We start from the raw sequence: 15,837 nt of genomic DNA, 5'->3' as shown, positions 1-15,837 counted from the left end.
TGCATTGCAAAACAGTTTACGTTGGGTAGTAAAGATGCTGTACATAGCAGAAACACAGATTTTGATGCTTTTATGTGAAATACGTTTTTTAATGAAATCATGTGGAAAGAAATGAGTTGAATTGTAAAATATTGCAAGAAGATTTTTTTTTGGTGGGCAAAGGTAGTCAGGGTGTAAAAGATGTATTTTTGCGTTGTTGTTCACACTAAACACTCGTACATGTGTATTATATCACTCTGATGAATCCAACGTTCAAGTGGCACATACTATATCCCAGTTAACTAAACCAAAGGTCTGATTGGCTTTTGTAGGTTTTATACTGTAGACACACAGCAGCGTCTTGGAAACCGTACTGCACACAGGGTTCTGCTCTGCAAAAATGGGAAACAATAAAAGCCTTAAGTTGCGAGATATAACATCAAAAGTTGGTCGAATGAAACATGAACTTTCAGCGGTTCAAAAATAGTTGCAACAACTTCCTGTCCTGCACTTTGTATGTAACTGCTCGTTGTTGGCACCTTGCAATGTTTGTTACATTTGTGGATCGCATGCAGAAGGGACATTATTTCAGAACACTAGAAGGTACTTGAATTTGATTTAGTTAGGTTACGACATGTGTCGCAGCTATTTGTACTGCACTTTTGACAAATGTGTATTTTGCAGGAAAAAGAGAGAATTGGTATGAAAACCTTGTGTATGTCTTTTTTGTCACTAATCTGTCTTTTCGTCTTATGTTTTTGGCCTGGTGAGTATAAATACATTTTTTTCTAACAAACTCTTTCTATTTGTAATGAAGTTTGTACTAAAACCTATGGTGATGTGTGATAAAAGGTTTAATTTTTGACCCATCATTACTGACTTGTCTATAACAAGAAGTACATTATGCGCTTTAAATATTGCCTTTTTAGTAGGTTATAACATACACGAATTTAATGGTTGGGATTGTTACTACAAGTTGATAAAAATAACAGAGACAAAATAAATTTGAGACATTTTCCGCATTTTCTGTTTATGAAAGCAAACAAATTGCTGCATTAATTTTTACAGTTTCTTCACAAACAATTTGCCCCAGCAGAGACCTAAATCGCGTCGAGTTGGGCAGAAGGTGTCGGAAACCGTGTTCCAACGATTCAGATTGTAGAGGTCTTGAGCGGTGCCTATGTGACGATGTTTGTGGCATGTCGTGTTTTAACCCAAGTAAGTTCATGGCAATCGATTTCAAAACATGGATTGTTAAGTTACATCTGTAAAAACGAGCGGAACGGTCTTTCACTTTTGTTTGCGGTTTTGGCCCAGCTTCCTTTCACAACAGTAAGTTGTGGTTGAATGACTGACTCTGTTTTATAATTGCTAACCATTTTGTGTATTGTGCTTGTGCTGTCATCGTCAAATATTGTTTAGTTTAAATATCATTCAGTCGTAATGCTTTTATAATCCATTTACGCATCTCAGTAAAACATACGGTACCAAAACAAAAAAATATTAGCAAAAAACTAAACATATATATTTTCATTTTTTAACTTTATACGTTTGTAAATGGTACAGTTATTAATGTTTTTGTACTCTGACTCCAATTTAATGACTTTCAGAGACCTTGTTTGTAAACATTATTGCAGAGTTTGTCTACAACGTGATCAAAACAATTTCTGTGCTGATGTTTACAAAAACCCGAAACTTACTGTTGCATTTTGCGTCAACAGATGCGGTGTGTCCTAGATTATCAGTAGTTACTTTTGGAAGAGTCATTTATGGTTCACGAAACGCTAGTTACGGATCTCAGGCTGAATATCGTTGCCATCCAGGTTGGGTGTTAAGTGGAAACGCTGTCCGCACATGTCGTAGTGACAAGAAATGGTCGGGCACAGCGCCACGGTGTTCAAGTAAGTCTTGTGGTCGCTGCAAGCTCTTTAATCAATTCATACCAAAAATTAGGCAAAAGGAAAATAGAACTATCGTTTTATCTCGATATTACTTTAAGTTTCAATTTTCTATTCTTCAAAGTCACTTGGTTTGTAACGACAAACTTCAATATATTGACAGTTTTACGATGCAATGAACCAGTAGCACCTGAGCATGGATCTGTCCACTTTCGGGGAATGGATTTTACCTACTTATCTCGTGTTGAGTTTAGCTGTGACCCAGATTATGACAACCTTGGAAGCTGGTGGGCATTTTGCAATAAAAATGCTGTTTGGGAAGGAATGGCAAAGTGTTCGCAACCAGACGAATTGTATTTAATAGGATATCCAGCAGACATGCCTTGGCTTTGGCAAGCTTTAGTCATGCTCAACAATGGAACAATTTATAACGTAAGCAACGGTGGAGTTTTTCAAAGCCCAGACATTTTTCACCTTAAACAAACAGCTTGACAGAAACCGACTTGTTATTTTTTAGAGCTTTGCGAGTAGTTTTGCCGGTGGAAGTCTGATTAATCAACATTGGGTTCTTACAGCAGCACATATATTTGATCGTTACTCCAACATTGATTATTTGACAAAACGCTTGGTAGTGGCTGTAGGTAATCAAAAGATATAAATACTCTGGGGATTTAAATCCTATATTATTGGACAACACTAAACTTTTAAACTTATTTTGGAAGGAGTTACCAGACGACCACGCAAAAGAAGAAGTAAAATCGATCCAAATGTGATTGTGTTTCAACCGAAAAATATTGTTGTTCATGACAGATTCAATCGATCTGATCGCTTGAATAGATACAATTATGACTACGATGTGGCACTGGTAAGATTTAAAGTTAGTTTGTAATTGTCAAAACGTTCAGGGTACGCAAAGGGTAAGCTAACACAGCTAAGCAAATCTAAACCAGTTTGTGGCGAGTCAATACAGGACCTCCAAACGATTTTAGGGCACGTGAGTTTACAACCGGATCCTGGTTTCCAGGAATAAAAGGATAAAAGAGTTGCGTCTTAATTGTGCCTTTTTCGTTCTCTGTTTCTCCTGTGTGTCGCGCTGTGCTTAGTCATTCCATTTTGGACATCGCGAACAGCCACGTTCGCCTCAAGAGAAGTTTTTTTGGCAAACGGTCTGTAATTATTTTTTAGATTCGCGTGGGTGTAGCACTTCGTACCATCAAAGTAAATAGGGAGTGGACTTGGACCGACCGCACACCTGAGTTTAACGGAACAATTCCACTCAGCCTATGTAAACCCTATACGTCTTCCCTGCAGTAACTCATGTATTCCGAAATACAAGTATACGTTTCGAAATGGAAGCAAATTAATAAACGAGAATGACTCCGGGGATGCCAAGTGTTTTAAGAAAGGTAACTTCCAGTGAGGCTTCTTTCTGGATAAGCCTTAATGTGTAATAATTAAATTACAATAATTTCTTAATTGTGGTGGGCTACATGTAGAAATTTGACGAAATACGCGTTCACTGAAATACGATTATTAACGTCTTATGTTTGTCAAATCTTACTGAACTGTAAAGCTAAAAAAAATCGATGCAAGACAATGAGGATAAAAATAACCCAACAACACCAGAGAAATTTTTTTGCTGGTAGGAAAGTGGCTCGCAGACACTGGAGCGATAGCACCGATGTTCGTTACGGGTTTCGGTTATACGAAACGCAGAAAAATACCATTCAAACTTCAACAAGCAACTCAACAAATTCAACCTGACTCAATGTAAGGCAAATTGCTACTCGATCTGTCACCAAACTATGTCACACTTTTATCTTCAGATGTAAAACTGCTGTCAACAAAATAGCAAATGAAACTTCCCTGGATGTAATGTATACAGACCGTATGCTTTGTGCTCGATCCGACACAGATCAAGTATCGGATGCCTGTCAGGGTGACAGCGGTGGACCTCTGATGGGAGAGGTGCGTTACATAAAGGGACTACTCCATGTCTTAGTATTCAGCCATACAAAATCAATAAGAAGCCCCAGATTATTTGTCTCGTTTCGCTAGTATTCGCTCGACGCAATCATTTTTATAATAGTATCACGATAGATCGTTTTTTAGGCAAGTCTCATTTTGTCAAAACAGCAAAGGCCCCAACCAGAAGAAAAAATTGTGTCAAGAGACTGTTTGCAAAATAATATGGGAAAAAGGATAGGCTAAAGCACGTTTTACTAAGTAATAAGTATCTGTAAGTGTCCTGTAACGTACCGTGAACGCGCCCCGGTTACAGCGCGAAACGTCACACGAGGGGGGATTGAAACGCGATTCCTAAAGGTCTCCAACACGCAGTCCACACAGATAGGGTGTTTTGTAGATTTTATATTCAAACACTTACAATGAAGAATGAAGAGGACGGTGGGAGGCGATAGAAACGATCGGGAACGAATAGGAAACGGTTTCTACATAAAGCATGACATTAACACTGCGCTTTAAATGTAGGAATGTAACTTTAGGCTCACCAACTGTTATGGGAACCGGAAGAAAACAAATAACATGGGCGATCCCAGAAATCACTCTCACACACCTAAATACACAATAAAACATGAGACCACAATATGCCACTATGCTATGTAGAGCAACAGTGTAGAAAGTCACGCTTCACGTGAGTATCGTACAAGAACGCTGCGTAAACAGTTACAACTTTAGCAACTTGAATGAATCAAACTACACGTACAGTACGACTATAAAAAAGGGAAATTACATTTTAGGTCATTGCAGTTTAGGTCAAGTCCACAGCGGTTGGCATTCATTATGGTAATTCACAATATTGAGTCATTAAACACATATATACAAAGTGACTCACCAATAATCGTCAACACGACAATATACAGCTTTTCTACAACAACCGACGCAGCACCGTGCTCCTCGGAAGTCAGCCACAAAAAGAACTAAACCACGTTGCGTTATTACACAAAACTGGCAGTCGATTGTTACGTCACACAACGCACTAGGTTACAACACAAGTTGTAGTGAGGAAAAGCGGGAATCAATAGAAATCATCAATTACTGGCAAATAAGATGTAACATACCGGCGCCAACGGTTACGATGGTAACAGTCCTTCCCCGTAAACAGTCTGTTAACGCTTCAGTTAGCCTAGTGAGACCGAATTATCTGTCTCAAGTGTAAACTGACGTCACAAGCTAAAATCTAATTTTATATTCAATCAGGGGTGAATTCACTCTAACGCTTACGATCTCTGTGCACTACTGCTAGTTTAAATTAATTTAGCAGGGCTTAAACTATTTATCAGGGCTATGTCCCCTAAATACTTACAACCTTTAACACACCACCTTCTGAATTTATTGGATGCAATGTAAGATTATACAACAACAAAGATTTACAAGTCAAAAACATAACATAACAATAAAACATAACAATAATCTCGACGCAGTTGGGCGAGGCCTATGTATATCTGACGCAGCTGGGCGCGGTCTTTATATCCGGTTGCCAGCTTGCGTCATACGCTTCTAACTTTACACAATAAAAAGAGAATACACGCGAATAAAGTTACGATAGTTGCGATAAAGAATGCTTCAGTTATTCGTTTTTGAAATGTATGGTTTGTTTCTTTTAACAACGCGAGCCTAAACGTTTCCTGTACCATCTGAGCAAACCGAGCAATATCACATCCTTCTGCCGTTCCCCTGTTATTTGTGGCATGACGGAAATGATTGATTGTCTGTGTTATTTCAACACCATGGTTAGCAAATGGCACCATGTTGCATAACGCAACACAGTCCAGTGGGCATATTCGGCGCTGCACGTTGCAGCAGTAGGTGATTGGGTGTAAGGGGCTCCTCATCCTTCGAATCGAACGTCACAGGAACCAAGAGACGGGAATTCAGGATGGCATCGACCTCCACCATCAGAGTCATCAGTTTCTCATCCGACAATGTCTGCTCCGAAAGCAAAGCGTTGAGAATTTTGCGCACAGAGCGTATCATTCGCTCCCAAACCCCACCCATGTGGCTGGCAGTGGGAGGATTGAAGCTCCACGCAATATCAAGTTGTTGCAGATATTTGTAGATCTGCCTTTGATTCCACCTGTTCAGCTCTTCGCGCAGGATGCGCTCAGCTCCAACGAAGTTTGTGCCTTTGTCGCTAAATATCTTGTGTGGCCGTCCTCGACGACCGATAAAACGTCGGAGAGCTCCAATAAGGGCGTCCGTAGACAGTGAAAGCGCTATTTCGATATGCGCGGCTCTGGTGGAAAAACAGGTAAAGATGCACCCGTACCTTTTTACCTCAGTTCGTCCTTGCTTCACAAGGAAAGGTCCAAAGTAGTCGACACCGACCACTGAGAACGGCGGTTTATTGGTCTGCAGTCTGGCAGCAGGAAGGTCTGCCATCATCTGTTTGCCCAGGGAGCCATTTCTTCGTCGACAGGAAACACACTTGCCGAGAACACGACGAACCGCTACCCCTCCTTTGATGATCCAGTAGCGTTGCCTGAGAGACGACCACGTGTGTCCCATTCCAGAATGGCCAACCTCGTCATGCTGCTGCATAATCACCAGGTCTGTAAATCGATGGTCGTATGGAAGAATCATAGGATGTTTAACATCGAACTCGACACATGCACGCTCGAGCCTTCCACCGACTCTCATAACTCCATCGACTAGGATTGGGTTGAGCTTTCCAAGAGCCCTCTTTTTCTTTGGTAAACGAACAGGTTCGCCTTTGGCCTTTGACATCGCAGCCATAACGTCCGGGAAACTTCGTCTCTGTACATACTTTACAATCTCAAGCTCGGCAGCCTTGAGTTCAACAACGGTCAGTTGCCAGTAGGTGCTTGATACTTGGCAGGAAACCTCCTTGACATCAACATCGATTTGAATCTGAGCAACCAGCTTACAACTCTTTTCAGTCGATTGAGTGATGAGTATCTGGTATCTGGCAATGAGTCGATCCGTAGCGGATTCACTGGCGACCAGACAAACGGTTTGAGTTTCTTTCTTTAACAAAAGAAATTCGATTGGCAATGACGACAAGTCCGGACAGGTAGGCCATGCATCTTCTTGCTCCCAATAAAACTGGGGTCCAGTAAGCCATCGGCTGGACCCAAGGAATTTATTCACACTGAGCCCACGAGACGCCTCGTCCGCTGGATTTACCTTGGTGCTGACGTGTCTCCATTGACTAGGCCGGGAAACATCCTCGATTTTGGCCAAGCGATTTGCAACAAACACTGGAAAGCGCTTATTGCAGCTGCGAATAATTTGAAGAACCGCAGTCGAATCAGTCCAGAACACGGATTGGCATTCGTCCAGTTGCAGCTCCTTTCTCACAAGTCGATCCAACTTGGCTGCAACAACGGCCGCCGTCAGCTCCAGGCGGTGAAACGAACATGTCTTTAGGGGGGCAACGCGTGCCTTGCCTATTACAAACGAGCAGTGAATGCGTCCTCGCTCGTCTACCAGCCTCAGATAGGTCACCGCGCCGTAAGCTGTAGATGACGCATCTTCAAAATGGTGCAATTCCGTTTTTCGCACCTTACCAAAATCGTGGGGCTTCACGCATCTTGGCAGAACGACGTCTCCTAACCGCGGTAGTTGCAGCAACCATTTTGCACACGATTCGGAGTCTTCGTCGGAAAGAACGTCATCCCATCCCAGCTGCTTTCTGCAGAGATCTCTTTGCATCGTCTTGGCCACCACGATCACAGACGCTGCAAAACCCAGAGGATCGTATAAGGAACTTACCACCGACAGGATTGACCGTCTGCTGTAGGCTATAGGCTGCTTTACATCGACATTGAAACCGAACTCGTCCGACGAAACGTTCCATCGAACACCAAGTACCCTCTCGCAGGAGGAACCATCCACGTCCAACTCCTTCACCGATTTAGCCCGTTCCTCTTCATCAATAGACGCGAGAACTCGCTCGCTGTTGCTAAGCCACTTGGTTAGCCGAAATCCCTTCTTCTTGAGAAGTGCACAAATACCTTTGACCAACTCAACTGCTTCAGTCGACACAGACTTTAAACAGTCGTCAACGTAGAAATTCTTTTCTACCGTCTCGACGACTTCATTTGGAAATTCGCTTCGCAAATCATCAGCGGCTTGTTTAAGACAAAAACTCGCACAGGAAGGGAAAGAAGTTGCTCCAAACAAATGAACGAGCATCCTGTGCCCGGTGGGCTTCTTCGACACATCGCCATCAGGCCACCACAAGAACCGAACTGGTTTTCATTTTATCGAATAATCGGCAACTTGAGTAAAGTTGACGGAAAACAAATCGGTTGACTTCGTAGAGAGAGGTCCCGCCAATGCCCATCCAAGTGGAACCCTAAATGCAATAGGCTGCTTCGGTTTTCCCTCTCGTACCTCTTGCACGAGAAATGCCTCTGGAACGTCCAGCCCGATTAGCAACAAAGCCTCACTGCAATCTACCTGTGGGAATGACAGGTCTCTAATATGTGGCAGTGCATCCAATTCCGCGTTTCTCGGAAACTTGTTGGCAGTAATAGGCAGACAATCAACAGCGAACACCTCGGGAAGTTCCACAGTTGTGGAGCCATCGAGCGAAGCAACAGATAAATTTACTCTTTTGCCCTCGCGCCTGCGACTGTCTCCGTTGACCGTTTTAAGCGTCACGTTGCTCGGTTCACCTCGCAGACCAAGCTTGTCTGTCAGTTTCTTGTCGCACAGAGTAATGCCCGAGCCAGTATCTAAAAGAGCGTAAGTATCAACAGCCCTACCGTTAGCACGGACTTTGACCGCAACCATTATCAAGTTGACGCTCTGTCTTCCAGAGGAAGCATGACAGTCCTTTCCAATCGCCGACACAACCGAACAAACTGTCCTTTCCGGCGCAGGTCCTTTGACAGGAGACTCGTCCTCTCTCTTCTCTGACGGATGCAACAAGGTGTGATGGGCTTCATTGCAGTCCCTCACGGTACACGCTTTGGGGCTGTTGCACTTTGTGGCAAAGTGTCCAAATCTGAAACAGTTATCACAGAGTCTGCGGCGCCGGGTGACGCGCAGACGATCGCGGTAAGGTAGGGATTTAAATTCCTCACACTTAGCAAGTCCATGGTTTCCCGAACAGCACTGACACAGCGGGGTAGTAGGAAAATGGACAGGTCCAGCACGAACCTTAGGCCTAGATTCTTGTTCGCTTACAACGACATGACTGGAAGCCTTGACGTGACTACTTTTACCTTTTGCCTTCTTGGCTTCATTGCGACGCTCGTCGAGCATGCGGCTGAACAGCGAATTTGCAATCTGGTCCTCGGTTTTCACGAAATTAACAAGATGCTCGAACAGAGGTTCACGCCCAGTCTCTCTGATTATTTTTGTGACACGCCGTTTTCAAGCCTCCTGCATCTTGAACGGTAGACGATTCACGACAGCAATCAACGTAGGGTAATTGTTCATCTCGGAATGCTCGTCAATGTCTGAAAGTGTAAGTAAACAATCGCGCAGCAACTGCGCAAACTCGCTTAAACCAGCAGCATCGTTCGGTCGCAATTCTGGACCGTTGACAACACACCTTACACATGCATGAGCGATTATGTGTGACTTGCCAAAGTGGTCGTACAGTAACTGTCTCGCTTGTTGGTACCCGTTTACCTTTAGTCTAAAGCAGTGTTCAATCAGTTTACGGGCTTTGCCATCACAATGCTGCGCCAAATATGACAATTTGGCACCGTCGTCATCGACCTTGTCGTCGATACGAGAATCAAAATTGCGGACAAACTTCCAATAGTCCATTGGATTGCCATCAAAAACGAGAACTTTCGGCTTTGGTCTGTTTATGTGCTTCACAAGTGATGCAATCTCATTGTCATGCACGCCAGTTGGCTTGACTGAATCATATGTACATGGATTATTTACAATTGGGTTTGTTGCGGTGAAAGAACCTCTTTCGTCAAACGAAGATTTAATTTTAGGCGCATATTGGGACAGGGACTTTGACGGAGCAACATTATCAACGACATACCGATGGTCAGGAGGGCTTCGCTGCGACGTGACAGGCGGTGACGTGAACAGTACGCGACGTTGATCCTCGAGAGGCCCTTGGGAAGGCGTGGTCGATTCACCAGAACCTTCCTTCACCGTCACGTACTCCGTGTTTCCTGACATCTCGTCCCAAACCTTTTCTTCAACCTCTGCGGCTTGTAGTTGGTGCTGCAGTTCTAGCATTTCTATTTTATCGCTTTGGCGCCGTTCTTCTTTTTCTTCTTCTGCCCGTCGTCTGTCTTCTTCTGCGCGTAGTATTTCCGTTTGCCTGGTCAGCTCCTGCTTCTGCGCAGTCTGTTGAATAGCAAGACGCGCGAGCTGTGTCGTTACTTTAACTCTGGTTCTACTGTTAGTCGAAGAACTAGAGCGCCTACTCCGTCCGCAGAACGAGTCGTTGTCCCTTGGACTCTTATCATCGCTTCCACCTGGATTAGCTATGTTAACAGGTAAAACACTGCTAGATGGAGAATTTACCTCACGAACCCAGTGAGAGACTCGGTCATCAAATTCGGCCTTGTTTTTCCTAACGCTTGCTAGTTCGTCGGCAAGATCGGGATGCGCCTCGTAGGCAGCAACAGCATCGACAAAAAAATGTTCAAGCGCAACCAAAACCGTCTCGAGCACCTGCTTGTTGCGGTGGTCCTTCATCAGACACTCGGCGACTAGGTATTGTTCACTTAGACGTCGATGACAATCAGCGACCGCTTCAGGAGTTGTAACGTTTGATTGGCTCATCTTCGACCGCTTAAGTATTCAACAAACGGTTAAACTTTACTTCAAGAGGCAGTTGAAACTTGATTTCAACTGTAATTTTCTGTTCAACGAACAGTTGAAACTTTCATGTAACGTCCCGTGAACGCGCCCCGGTTACAGCGCGAAACGTCACACGAGGGGGGATTGAAACGCGATTCCTAAAGGTCTCCAACACGCAGTCCACACAGATAGGGTGTTTTGTAGATCTTATATTCAAACATTTTAATGAAGAATGAAGAGGACGGTGGGAGGCGATAGAAACGATCGGGAACGAATATGAAACGGTTTCTACAATGACATGGCATTAACACTGCGCTTTAAATGTAGGAATGTAACTTTAGGCTCACCAACTGTTATGGGAACCGGAAGAAAACAAATAACATGGGCGATCCCAGAAATCACTGTCACACACCTAAATACACAATAAAACATGATACCACAATATGCCACTATGACGTCATACAGAATACTTACCAAGCTATGTAGAGCAACAGTGTAGAAAGTCACGCTTCACGTGAGTATCGTACAAGAACGCTGCGTAAACAACTACAACTTTAGCAACTTGAATGAACCCAACTACACGTACAGTACGACTATAAAAAAGGGAAATTACATTTTAGGTCATTGCAGTTTAGGTCAAGTCCACAGCGGTTAGCATTCATTATGGTAATTCACAATATTGAGTCATTAAACACATATATACAAAGTGACTCACCAATAATCGCCAACACGACAATATACAGCTTTTCTACAACAACCGACGCAGCACCGTGCTCCACGGAAGTCAGCCACGAAAAGAACTAAACCACGTTTAAACCACGGTTACAACACAAGTTGTAGTGAGGAAAAGCGGGAATCAATAGAAATCAGCAATTACTGGCAAATAAGATGTAACATGTCCTATTCTTTTCGGGTTAAGGCAACAACTTTCTGCACTATAAGTTTGCGCATGAACGAAAATATACATGTATGTATTTTGCAGTTCGTAAATGAATACAATATTAGAGAATCGTGTTGGATTCAAGTTGGTATAGTCAGTTTTGGATACGGATGTGGTAAAGTCGACAGAAATACTGGTTTCCGCTTTCCAGGATTTTATACCGATGTTTCCAAAGTTCAGAACTGGATTGATTCAACGATTGGTAAATACCAATAAACACTAATTTGTAACTGTACCTATTTTAAGCTTCACAATCTGTTTTGGATTAGGGCTCACCTAAATTCTCAATCTATCATGATTCCAATGCCGTCGTGTTTAGCCCATACGGTTAAACCACGGAGGCCTTCAACGTGAAAGACAACATTATAAAAATGTTAACTGTGTGTAGCATATTATAAATCACAAGTCACCAGATACTCAATATGAGAGATGGATACAACTGTCGCGTAAAATAACAGACTGAAAACTTTAACAAGCCTGAAGTCATCCGCCGTTTTTATGTTATGATACATATATTTCATCTAAGTAAAAGGCACCTACTGTTAACACAGTCAAAACACACAGCGAAAGCGTAAAAAACGCACAATTTGCGCCACAGGACAAACAACGACGATAAGACCCTAAGACGGTACAAACATGGACAGAAACACTGGTAAAAAATGACACCTCAAACTACGTACAGAATTAAAAAAAGTGTTATTTAAAGTACGGTAAAAAAATGAATATTGATTTCAGCCCCCATCTTGCTTTCTCACTTATTGCTTTCACATATGTCCAGTAGATGGATTAGTGGCTGCTACAAACCTGCAGCCTAAAACTATGCCTGGAAATGTCATTCTTAAACATGGAGGTTATTTTAACACTCAGAGAAAGGGGATCGTATCTGGTGACAATCATTCTGTCTCGTTCGCCAATATTGTCGTTCACAATATCACGATTCAAGCAGCGTGCTTTGTAAGAAAAAGGACGAAACGGTTCATGAGGTTTTCCGACGACCCGATTTATCTGCGTTTTTGGCTACGACAATTTGGGAAAGACTGTTAGTGGTGTCAAGAGCGTGTTTGTTAACCATGGGTTGGAAAAAACCCACAACTACATTACAACCGTGCTACGTTCCATTTCGTGTTGTAAACCACGTATTTAGCCGACAAGATAAATTTAAGTTCAAAACAACAAACTATGTCAAAGATACCGCAAACGGTCGACAATTATCAAACGGATGGTCGCAACTCCCTCCTTCCGTTATCAAATTGGTAACATGTGGAGAAGTCAAACGTCTACGGCGCTTAAACGAACAGACGATGATTTTAAATCCAAGCCTCCATCAATAGTACTACCATCAGCAAAAGAACGAAGTTCAGCAAAAAATATAGCAGTAACGTACAAACGACTTGGCGGGTGACAGTGTTTCGCCTTATGGTGGTTAACGGTTTTACGCCATCTGCTCATTGCGGACACTGTGCTTTGTGTGGACACTTTGGTAATCACAAAGGAGGATTTGACTACACAACCACCATTCACAGAAAAAATGATGTAATAAAATTACTGGCGACGCTCATCTGCCGCTACTATGGCATATATGCTGCCACCTGCACAATATGCCATAAGCAGTATGTGGGTCAAACGAAAAGTAAGTTTTCAGTACGTTGGTCGAGCCACAGGTCAATGTGGAACTCAATCAAAGCGGGTGATTGCAACAGAACGACAGCCCTTTGTCAGCACTATGCCATGGAGCATAGTGTCAAATCCCGTAACCCTATCGATAAATGTTTTCGGGTGTAGGTTTTGGAGCAGCAACCAATCCATCTGCTGGACATATATGAAAGCAAGTGGGTAAGCAAGTGTAATGTTTCTAGTTAGCCTTTTTAGTCTAAAGTAACTATTTGAGCTATTATAAAAACGCCACTTAATTTAGAGTATAATCTTGCGTTAAAGTAGATTATGTTATCTGGCTTTTTCTATTATTGCGTGAGTTCACTAATTTGCTTATTGCTCTTTATGTAAGAACCAATTTTTAGTTAAAGTTAAATTACTTTTTGAAGAGAATAAACAAAACCTAGTTTAACTCCACCAAGTGATTCTAATAAAAGAAACACACAAACAATTATGATACCCAAGACATAATGCTAAGATATTCAACTGCCAAAACAACAGTAATCTGGCACTCTGCACTGGCAACAACACGGGGCAATCAGAACAGCATACACACTGGACGACTGCCCCGAGGATAACACTCTCCCTTTCGTAACGAAACGCGATCGTATAAATACTGTCGTAGGTATGCGTACGCAAGAACAGGCGATTACTTGTATAGCGCTAATACAAGAGAATGATTAAAATCACAAAATTAAACGGAATTAGTGTGCTATCGTTTATTTGAAACACATCAATTTGTAGCATCAATTTGGTAATATTTACGTCACAGAGATTCTCCCGAGTGTACAGCTTTGGTCAGTGAATTGACCTGTCCTGAGGGCAAATATATGACATCGTGTTTGAGATTTTTAGAAAACCGATCATAGTTTGTTGCAAACAAACATGTTGCTTTGAACGCAACAGCGGGGGATAAAATCAACATTAAAAATTTTTTCTTACTGTATATTAAAGAACACAGGATTCTTTTTATTCCCGTACGCAATTTTCAGTGTGTTTCGATTGTAGGTCCAATGCAAACTTATAGTCAGCATTATTAACAGAATTTTTAGCTCTTCCGGCAGTTTTTTATTGTAATATGCCAACGTTTCGATGTCCCATACGAAACACCTTCATCAGGGTAATGACATACAATGCAAACACAAGTTATTATAAAGCGAAAAGGGCGGCGAAACACACACAAAAAAGGCGATAGAAATAACGCAGTGCGCACCAATGGTCGTGTGATAACACCTGGCTCAATGGTGCAAAAGCGACCGATAAGTTATCGGCATTAGAACGTCCGTTTTAACGTTCATCGTGTTGGTGTGAGAATGTATGTTCCACGACTCCAGGAAACCTCGCTTGTGAAAATCGGTTTCTCTAGCTAACACCTGGGCAGCAGAGAAGTTTATGGTGTGACCGAGGGTAGTAGCATGTTGTGCTAATGCCGATTTTTTAGCATCTTTCTTGGCTACATCCCTCTCGTGTTCTTTACGGCGCGTATTCAGAGATCTTCCCGTCTCGCCAATGTAAATCTCCTTGCACTGTTGACATGGGATCGCGTACACCACACCCCTTGCTGCGTTTGTATCAATGGGATCTTTGGGGTGCGACAGCATCTGACGTAGGGTGTTGACTGGTTTAATCCCTACTGCGACCCCAAAGTCGATTAACATGCGACGTATTACGTCTGTTAACCTAGGAATGTATGGCAAGGTAACAAATGTACGCTCTTTGGACTGAACCTTTTTCCGAGCACCCGTGGTTTTTCGGTCACGGAGGATCCAGTTCGGGTAGCCATTTAACCGCAGGGCCTGGTGTACCACCCTTCGTAATTCGGTTTGGAGCATTCCGGGTTCTGTGGTCAACCTTCGGGCCTGATCTGTCAGCGATTTCACCACAGCTCTCTTGTGGTGTAGAGGATGGTGAGACGTGAAATGCAAATAGCGCCTGGTGCTCGTTGGTTTGTGGTACACTTGTGTGGAAAGTCTCCCGTCTGTTGCCTGTAATACCTCCACATCCAGAAAGGGAAGCCGGTTGTTAGTTTGCAATTCCATGGTAAATGCGATCCCTTGTTGCACGTTGTTTAAGTGATCTAGAAACGCTGTAACCTGGCTAATATTGATGATGCAGAACGTGTCATCCACATATCTTTGCCAGAATCGTGGTGGTGTGGTAAACGTTTGGAGAGCGCGTTGTTCCACCGACTCCATGACCATATTGGCAACCACCACCGACACTGGAGAGCCCATGGCCGTGCCATACACTTGTTTGTAAAACTGGCCTCTAAATGTGCAGTAAGTCTGCTGCAAACAAATCTCTAGTCCAAGATGAATGTCCTCGCATGACCACTTGGTTCTATCCTTAAGGCTGTAGTCCTCCAGCAGTCTTGACTTAGCGATTCCCAGTGCCAGGTCAATTGGTATGTTGGTAAACAACGAGACTACGTCAAACGAAACCAACGTTTCGTCTTCATCCAGTGGCCGTTGCGTTGTGACTGCTTTAACAAACTCCTCAGAATTCTTTACCGTGTATTCCGTGTTACCCACCAAGGGCGCCAATAGTCGAGCCAGGTATTTCGCAAGGTTGTAAGTCGGGCTTCCAACAAAAGACACG

General features: G+C 43.0%; 4 protein-coding genes across 6 annotated transcripts in view; 2 read left to right on the top strand and 2 right to left on the bottom strand.

The window, feature by feature from the left end:
* The first annotated feature begins 319 nt into the window (after positions 1-319).
* On the top strand, positions 320-3,922 carry LOC145205658 (complement C1s subcomponent-like). Its single transcript, XM_080078394.1, has 10 exons — positions 320-582; positions 664-745; positions 1,048-1,197; positions 1,701-1,880; positions 2,041-2,309; positions 2,395-2,518; positions 2,600-2,742; positions 3,063-3,283; positions 3,524-3,647; positions 3,704-3,922. Exons 2-8 carry the CDS (start codon positions 682-684, stop codon positions 3,189-3,191), a joined length of 1,059 nt encoding a protein of 352 aa, XP_079934520.1. The 5' UTR covers positions 320-582; positions 664-681; the 3' UTR covers positions 3,192-3,283; positions 3,524-3,647; positions 3,704-3,922.
* Positions 3,923-5,630: 1,708 nt separating this feature from the next.
* Positions 5,631-8,054, bottom strand: LOC145205566 (uncharacterized). Its single transcript, XM_080078299.1, has one exon. It carries the CDS (start codon positions 8,052-8,054, stop codon positions 5,631-5,633), a length of 2,424 nt encoding a protein of 807 aa, XP_079934425.1.
* Positions 8,055-8,117: 63 nt separating this feature from the next.
* LOC145205564 (uncharacterized) lies at positions 8,118-9,131 on the bottom strand. Its single transcript, XM_080078298.1, has one exon. The coding sequence runs from the start codon at positions 9,129-9,131 to the stop codon at positions 8,118-8,120; it is 1,014 nt and encodes a 337-aa protein (XP_079934424.1).
* Positions 9,132-11,541: 2,410 nt separating this feature from the next.
* The window catches only part of LOC145205655 (E-selectin-like), a 16,051-nt gene continuing 11,755 nt past the window's right edge, over positions 11,542-15,837 (top strand). For all 3 annotated transcript variants that reach the window (XM_080078392.1, XM_080078391.1, XM_080078390.1), the window contains exon 1: positions 11,542-11,788. In XM_080078392.1, coding sequence (XP_079934518.1) covers positions 11,542-11,788 — 247 coding nt within the window. The remainder of the gene's footprint in view (positions 11,789-15,837) is intronic.

This window comes from Phallusia mammillata, chromosome 8 (assembly GCF_965637545.1).
Source record: "Phallusia mammillata chromosome 8, kaPhaMamm4.hap1.1, whole genome shotgun sequence".
NCBI classification, from domain to species: domain Eukaryota; kingdom Metazoa; phylum Chordata; class Ascidiacea; order Phlebobranchia; family Ascidiidae; genus Phallusia; species Phallusia mammillata.
This window is presented reverse-complemented; position numbering and strand designations above follow the sequence as displayed.

Coding starts and splice junctions, on each gene's coding strand:
- LOC145205658 (XM_080078394.1), top strand. CDS start 682: ATGAAAACCTTGTGTATGTCTTTTTTGTCACTAATCTGTCTTTTCGTC. Junction 746..1,047: donor CGTCTTATGTTTTTGGCCTG/GTGAGTATAAAT, acceptor TAATTTTTACAG/TTTCTTCACAAACAATTTGC. Junction 1,198..1,700: donor CATGTCGTGTTTTAACCCAA/GTAAGTTCATGG, acceptor TTGCGTCAACAG/ATGCGGTGTGTCCTAGATTA.
- LOC145205566 (XM_080078299.1), bottom strand. CDS start 8,054: ATGCTCGTTCATTTGTTTGGAGCAACTTCTTTCCCTTCCTGTGCGAGT.
- LOC145205564 (XM_080078298.1), bottom strand. CDS start 9,131: ATGCTCGACGAGCGTCGCAATGAAGCCAAGAAGGCAAAAGGTAAAAGT.